Source organism: Eptatretus burgeri, chromosome 3, assembly GCF_056783735.1.
Source record: "Eptatretus burgeri isolate ZD-2024b chromosome 3, Ebu_testis_v1, whole genome shotgun sequence".
Taxonomy (NCBI): Eukaryota; Metazoa; Chordata; class Myxini; order Myxiniformes; family Myxinidae; genus Eptatretus; species Eptatretus burgeri.
This window is the reverse complement of record NC_140963.1, coordinates 37,310,384-37,318,064: the sequence shown is the minus strand read 5'-3', so window position 1 is coordinate 37,318,064 and position 7,681 is coordinate 37,310,384. Positions and strand designations below refer to the sequence as shown.

At 38.6% G+C, this 7,681-nt stretch overlaps 1 protein-coding gene across 6 annotated transcripts in view; it reads right to left on the bottom strand.

Moving 5' to 3' along the window:
• LOC147029698 (tomoregulin-1-like) overlaps positions 1–7,681 on the bottom strand; it is a 199,346-nt gene that overhangs the window by 27,261 nt on the left and 164,404 nt on the right. For 4 of the 6 annotated variants that reach the window (XM_085872946.1, XM_085872941.1, XM_085872944.1 and 1 more), the window contains one exon: positions 6,710–7,565. In XM_085872946.1, the coding sequence (XP_085729072.1) occupies positions 7,535–7,565 (31 nt within the window). In that variant the 3' untranslated portion in view covers positions 6,710–7,534. Of the gene's footprint in view, positions 1–4,449; positions 5,483–6,709; positions 7,566–7,681 lie in introns of those variants that run through there. The other 2 variants (XM_085872943.1, XM_085872942.1) reach the window with 2 other exon arrangements.

Here is a 7,681-nt window from a genome sequence, read left to right as displayed (position 1 = left end):
ATATATATATATATATATATATATATATATATATATATATATATATACATACGTATATATGTCAAGTAGTGACAAATTGCAATCAGTGACAGAAAATACCATGTCATCTGCTTTCAAGAAATGTTTGGTTCACGTTTCTGAGGTTTCTTTTTATTTGTAAATAAACTTTTCAAGTTGCATCACTCTTTTTGAAACATCCTGGACTTCGCAAAAAAAATCTTCGCCAAGTAATAAAGTTAATTTAGTTGTAACACTTACCAAAACAATCTGAGTTCAAGTTTCCATACAAGAAGGTGGGGCAGGAGGTGGTGGAGGAGATGGTTATTTCTAAGCCTTTTACCTTGAAAAGTTAATCACCCGAGTGATAAGCGAATCGCAGCAATGAAAAGTTAATTTTTTGTAAAAACGTATCACCATGGACGTGACATTGCGCAATCATCAGACACTGTGTTGTGGGGATGGTTCCTTCGTTGTTGTGAATGAAGACCTTCATTAAACGTCGAATAGCCTGAAATGAAACCATTCGTTGTAGTGATCCTTTGTGGGGTGGGGATACCTGTATTTGTTAACCGGGGGATACCTGTACTGTAAACTCACTCATTGGACCTTACAGGATAATTGTCAACACTGTGTTTCGGCATCTCTGTGATGCAGGGATCTGTATTCATTGTGCTGTTCTGCGTCCAAGACTTGCACAGCGATACGTCCAACCATGCTTGCAGTGGTTAAATCAACAAGTCTGATGGACATGGAGGCAATTGGCAAATTTTATGCTCAGTGACGAATACAGATTTCGCCATGAAATGAATGATGGCTGTGTGAGCAAGATGCAATGAGCGATATGCCCCAGTCTGTGTTGAGGAAGTCACAAATTTTTGATGTTGACGTGTCATGATGCGGGTTGGTATTGCTGTCACCTTCAGCACCAATCAGATCTATATCCATGGCAATGTGACAGCAAATCGATACATTAATGAAATGTAACAGCAACGTGTGTTGCTTATCGTTCAACAACATGGTCCAGGAATCATCTTCATGCACGATAATGCTCCTGCTCACAAGGCCATTCCTACAAGGAATGTTCTTGTCAATGCCAACGTTAATGTCATGAAACCCTGGCCTGCCATCTTGTAAGACTTAAATCCAATTGAACATCTCTGGGATATCATTGATTTTTTTCACGTTCAAATCTTGCCAAGACAGCTACAGACCTTCTGAGCTGGAAGAGGAGCTGATTCGGGCATGGAATGCCATTCCTTCGGCTCAGAATAGAGTTCTCATACAGGCAATACGACGGCGATGCAATACAGTGATTGCTGCCAAAGGTGAACCCACCCAGAATTGATATTGTCACTTCCAAGTTTGATCCCTCCGTGAAAACATTCACCACAAAGCAGCATAAATAACAGGATTAGGTCTCAATGAAATGGACATGTAAATGTTCAGCATTCCCAAGGTTTGCTCCTCATCTCATTCACATGATAAATAAAATGCGTGACCAACAATCATCATAAAAAAGGTTTAAAAAAAAAAATTAATGGCAGTGTGCGTGCGTGTGTGTGTGTGTGTGTGTGTGTGTGTGTGTGTGTGTGTGTGTGTGTGTGTGTGTGTGTGTGTGTGTGTGTGTGTGTGTGTGTGTCTGCGTTGTTGGTTGTTATCTTCATCTGTGGGTTTAAGAAGGTTGAACAGAGTCCTCCAAGGGCTCAAACTATCCACCACCGTTTTGTTAAGGGATCACAAATCATGCACCAAGCTGTGAAGTTTTTTTTGTTCTCAAAGTTTTGTTCCAAGGGCTCTTTTGAGGATCCTCACTGAGCCCTGGACAGCTTCCAACTGTAGTTCAATTGTAGTAATATTCCCAAGAATGGCTTTTAAAGTCTCTGTAAGGTTATTTTTCATTGTTCCTTTTGCTCCAATTATCATTGGCACCACTTTTCACTTCATTTTTGAGGTCTTGGTATTCGGTCATTTCTTTGATTTCTGAATTGTTTCGGCCAAAATCGCTGGGAACAGATACCTCAATTAGCAATTCTGCTTTTTCTTTTTTTACCTAAGTACTATATCTGGTCACAATGCTTTGGTTTCTGTGTTCATACAACATGGGATAATCACACCGTATGTGAGCGTTACTTCCTTGTTTTCAATTACCATTTGTGGTTAATGTTTCCATGAGTTTTCTGGTAATGGGGTACTGAAGTTTTTGCAGATGCACCAGTAGATTACTCGACATACTTTGTTGTGCCTTACTGTGTACAGCTGTTCTGACATGAGTTTTTTTTAACATTAGAAGAGGAGGTGACTTATGCTTTCTGTTTCTTCCATGCAAAAATCTACACTTGTCCAATTTATTCAGTCTTGCCATCTTCTTAAAGCCATTAGTGTAGTGTCCCTGGTGTTGGGCATTTATGATTCTTTCACCATATCAGTTGAGCTGACCTCTTCTTAGCCATTCCAATGAGCCTTGTTTGTCTCTGCCCATTTCTGTCCAACTGGTTTTTTTTTTCTATCTTCCTGCTCTTTTGTGGTTCTCCCAGTTATCTGTTGATATTTCCCAGTTATCTGTAATGTTTTCTTTCACCTTTTTTGCAATCAGTGGGGCTGTATTTGTTGCTGTTTCGGTTTCATGTGTGACATCTTCCATTTGCATGTCTTTGAAATTTTTTTTGATAGCTGGCTTCAGGATACTTTACTGGCTTTCTGTCTTTGTGTTTGCATACAAATTGGATTATGTAGTCTGTTTAACTTTTCACGTACTCAGCCAATCCTTCAGTTGTCATTCTGTGCACTTGGTTGAGTTCCATAAGGCCACTACTTCCTTCTCGTCTCAGCAGGTACATTCTCGGGATGCACGAATTTTTGTGGTACATTTTGTGCATAGTGAGAAGTTTCTTTGTGTTGATATCTAGCTTGTTTATTTCCACTTGTGGCCAGTTTATTAACCACAGCTGTATTGGAACACTGGTACTGCCAGTTCGTTAATGGCTTTGATTTTGTTTCTCAGGGTGAGATATGTTTTCAGGATGAGCCTCATTCAATGCAAGTATTCTGTTGGCAATTGTTGTGTGCATTTGTTTTGTGCCATTTGGTGGCTCTCTTCTTCTGCGAGATAGTTGTATGATGCTATAATTTCTAATTTCTGTGTTGTATTTAGGTCGATTATTATCTTGCCAAAACGAAGTTTTTGCAAGATATATTAGTCAGCTTGTATGTTTTTTTATTTATTTTTTTGTTTGTCTGTAATCACGTATAAAAAATTCTGCAGAGCACAGTTATCATTGGAAATTTTTGTAACTTCGCATATCAGAGGCCTATAGAGGTTCCTTTCAGTGCATAAAATTTTGAAGGTCAAGGTCAAAGGTCAAGGTCACTTTGTCGCCAATCAGGGAGTCGACGAAACCCTTATTTTTTGAGTAATTTTGATCGGATCGTCTTCAAACTTCATGGGAATATAGTTCATGGTCTGGCGCTCAGCTGATTAATTTTTGGTGGCGATTGGCCTTGACCTCCATCTGTATTTTTTTTATATTTTTTTTTGTCTGTAATCACATATAAATCACTCTGCAGAGCACAGTTATCATTGGAAATTTTTGTAACTTCGCATATCAGAGGCCTATAGAGGTCCCTTTCGGTGCATAAAATTTTGAAGGTCAAAGGTCAAGGTCACTTTGTCGCCAATCAGGGGGAGTCGACGAAACCCTTATTTTTTGAGTAATTTTGATCGGATCATCTTCAAACTTCATGGGAATATAGTTCATGGTCTGGCGCTCAGCTGATTAATTTTTGGTGGCGATTGGCCTTGACCTCCATCTGTATTTTTTTTGTCTGTAATCACATATAAATCACTCTGCAGAGCACAGTTATCATTGGAAATTTTTGTAACTTCGCATATCAGAGGCCTATAGAGGTCCCTTTCAGTGCACAAAATTTTGAAGGTCAAGGTCAAACGTCAAGGTCACTGTCGCCAATCAGGGGGAGTCGACGAAACCCTTATTTTTTGAGTAATTTTGATCGGATCGTCTTCAAACTTCATGGGAATATAGTTCATGGTCTGGCGCTCAGCTGATTAATTTTTGGTGGCGATTGGCCTTAACCTTCATGGTTAGCGCCTGAGGTCAAACATATTTGACCCCAAGGTAAAATTTTCAAGTTTTAGGAACCATATCGTGTAGTACCTCAAATTGAACACCTCGATGAGTGCTTTCCAGATATGTCAAGCTTGAGACATTATGACGTCATTTGGTGATGTGATGAGGCAAACGCATATTTTTCATGGTTACTCTGTAGAACGATTCTCATCAGAATCTCTCGTAGGCAGATATTCCTCAAGGTGTCGCTCCTGGTGGATAGCAGCTCTGTTCACCTCAGTGTGACCTTAAAGAAGTCACACGTGGTCAACTTTTGGCAAGATACGGGTCACCCTGCGGGTGACATTGGTTTATTTTTGTGTTGTCCATTTTTGTTGGTTTACCTTGTACGAGTGTGCAGTTGACACACTTATCTCAGCCAAATTCCATTTCAATGTCGTCTGATGACCATTTCACTGGTTTCAGTTGTTCTTTCCATTTTTTATCATTCGTTGCAAAGAGTTTTAGATCATTCATGTACAGTGGATGTCTCTCCTGTCTCCAGTGGATGTCACCTTCCTGTCTCTTGGGATGTACTCTAATTGGATGTTAGGGTGAGAAAGCAATGCAAGACTGGAATACCACATTGATATTACAGCACATGGAAGGAAAGATACAAATAACAGGGTGAAGATACAATGTTGGATCTTTCAGGATGGCAGCTTTTCTCTGTTCCTGTTTTGCCTGGTCCTGAACACACTGAGCAACGACACATATACATCCCAACAGCCAATAAAAGAATGTCAAAGAGACAGGAAAAGTGACACATCTACTGTACGTGGATGATTTAAAGCTTTTCACATTGAATGACGAAAAATTGGTAGAACAACTCAAATTAGTGAAACAGTACTCCTACAATATTCAAATGGAATATGGCTTAGATAAGTGTGCCAAGTGCACATTCATACAAGGTAAACCAACAAAAGCGGACAAAATAAAAAAAAATTCAACCTGTCAGTCATAAAAAAGTCACACAACCAACCTGTCCACCAAATTTCATCCAAATCCGACCACAACTTTTTGAGATATCCTGCACACAGACAAACAAACAGACAGACAAACAAACAGACAAAGAGGTGAAAACATAATCTCCTCACCTTCGGTGGTGGAGAGAAATATTAAACAAAATATCAACAAATATGCACTGATAACTGGGAGAATCATAAAAGAGCAGGGAGGTATTAAAAAAACGAGTTGGACAGATAGGGCATAGACAAAGAAGTTTCTTTGGAATGGCTAAGAAGAGGTCAGCTGAACTGGGACTGGGAATGAATCGTAATAAATTCCCAACACCAAGGACACTACACCAATGGCTTGAAGTTAATGGCAGGACTGAATCAATTGGACAAGTGTAGGTTCTGCAAGGTAGGAACAGAAAACATGAGTGACCACCTCTCGGTATGTAAACAAACTCATGTCAGAACAGCTATACATACAAAGGCACAACAAAGTAGGTGAGGTAATCCATTGGCACATCTGCAGAAAATTCAATAATTGCTGTTTCAGAAAACTCACGGAAACATGAACCAAAAGCAATTATTGAAAACAAGAAGTAAACCTCACGTACAACCTGATGATCCCATCAAGCGTGAACATAGAAAACAAAACGTTGTAATCAGATATAGTATTTAATTACAAAATAGAAAAGGTGGCATTGCTCAATGAGGTTTCAGTACCCAGCGATTTTGGCCTAACCAACGTAGAAATCAAGAAAATGACCAAATACCAAGATCTCAAAAATGAAGTGAAAAGATCCTGAAAGCTGAAGAATGCCAAAATTGTACTTGTGATAATTGGAGCAATGGGAATGAGAAAAGAACTTCATGGAGATCTCAAAAACCATCCCTGGGAATGGAAGCTGTCTGGGGCTCAGTGATGATTTTGAAAAGAGTCCTCAGAACAAACTTTGAAAACAATAAAACTTCATGGCTTGGTCCATAAATCGAACCAAAATGGAGGTGGCTACTTCGAGACCTGTGAGGATGCTGTTCCGCTTTTTGAAATCCACACATGTAGATAACAACTAATGACATGCACACACCCATGCACATATGATGGTGGTGGCTGGATAGTTAACCCCAACTTAACTGGGTGATATTGAGTTTTCCCTGACTGGGTCCGGCCGTCGATGGTCCGTTCAACTTAAAAATTTGTACACGCGTAGATCACCATGTCGTGAACATGATGGTCCAATTTTTTTTCATATGTTAATTTTATATTTTTATGTATTATATTGTTTTTCCATAATTATCCAGTATGTTGTAGACAACATGCTAAAACACTCAGAAATTACAGGCTAATTATTTTACACCATCAGTGACCTAATGCATGTAACCCTTATTCACGTCTGTTTGGTGTACAAAAACATATGCAAAAATTGCAGTTTTTTTAATTTTTACTCAGCCCTGTTATCCTTCTGAGGTCAGCAAAATGAGTACCAGTGCTGGAAGTCAGCCAGTCAAGTATCCTGTGTCGGAGTGGCTACCCATCCAGGGTTGTGCCCCCTAAACAATGAAACTGCCTCCGCAGAATTAATCGCCTGATGACACAAGGAGGGTCATCCGTCAATCCATACACATATATAATTCATAGTGGGGTGAGTCCATTTTTATTGGTTGTTTTAAGTTTATCAGAAGTGTTACTGGTTGGTGTTGTGCTTGCTGAAAACAGGTGAGAAACTGTTAACAGTCATGTAATTCTAAATCTCCAAAGTAAGGAAGAATTTACCAAGACAAGTCACAATCTACAAACTCAAAACATATGTTTTTGCCTTTAATTATTTTTAAACAAATCCTTGCAATATCTAAGCACCATTTCCACAGCAAGGTTTAAGTCTAAACATACAGTCAGTTACTGCGCCACAAGTAAACTGTGCTAACCTCGACAAGCATTCACAGATCAAAATCTCCCCTCTGCGTACATATGAAGTTATGATTATTTCCCTTTTCAAAAAATTAAAAATTTTGCAGAAAGACGTATAAACAAAAATACAGCTGTGTACAGCAATATATCAAAAGGTTATGCATGATAGAAAGCAGGGTTGCAAGAAATTTTAGTCTGCTTATACACATAAAACACATTTGATAACTAACTATAATAGAAATTCTACATATATTTTTGCACAGTTCAAATTTTATTAACTTATCAACGAGTAGTAATGGGGTCACGTTTTTTGAGATATAACACAGATGATACAATGCATCACAAAGAGGGAAAATGAATTTTGTTGTACAGCGTGCTAATATACAAAGCAGGCAAACTGTATTCATATTTCTCGCATTACTCTAGAATGTTGATCTAATTGTGAGAAGTCATTTTCTTTCTTCGTTTGATCGAATAATTGAATAGCAAATAAGAATAACAAAAAGCTACCCAAAAATTTACACTACCTCCAAGCAAGCTTCTGGCAATTATCGACGTCTTCGGTTTTTCGGGCATTTCCTGAAAAAGAATATAAACAGTCGATTTGTAACTGTCAGGAGTGCACATTATCATTTGAATGCAATATCTTAGGTTTAACTAGATATATGTGATCAAAAAGTGATCACCAAGGGTAA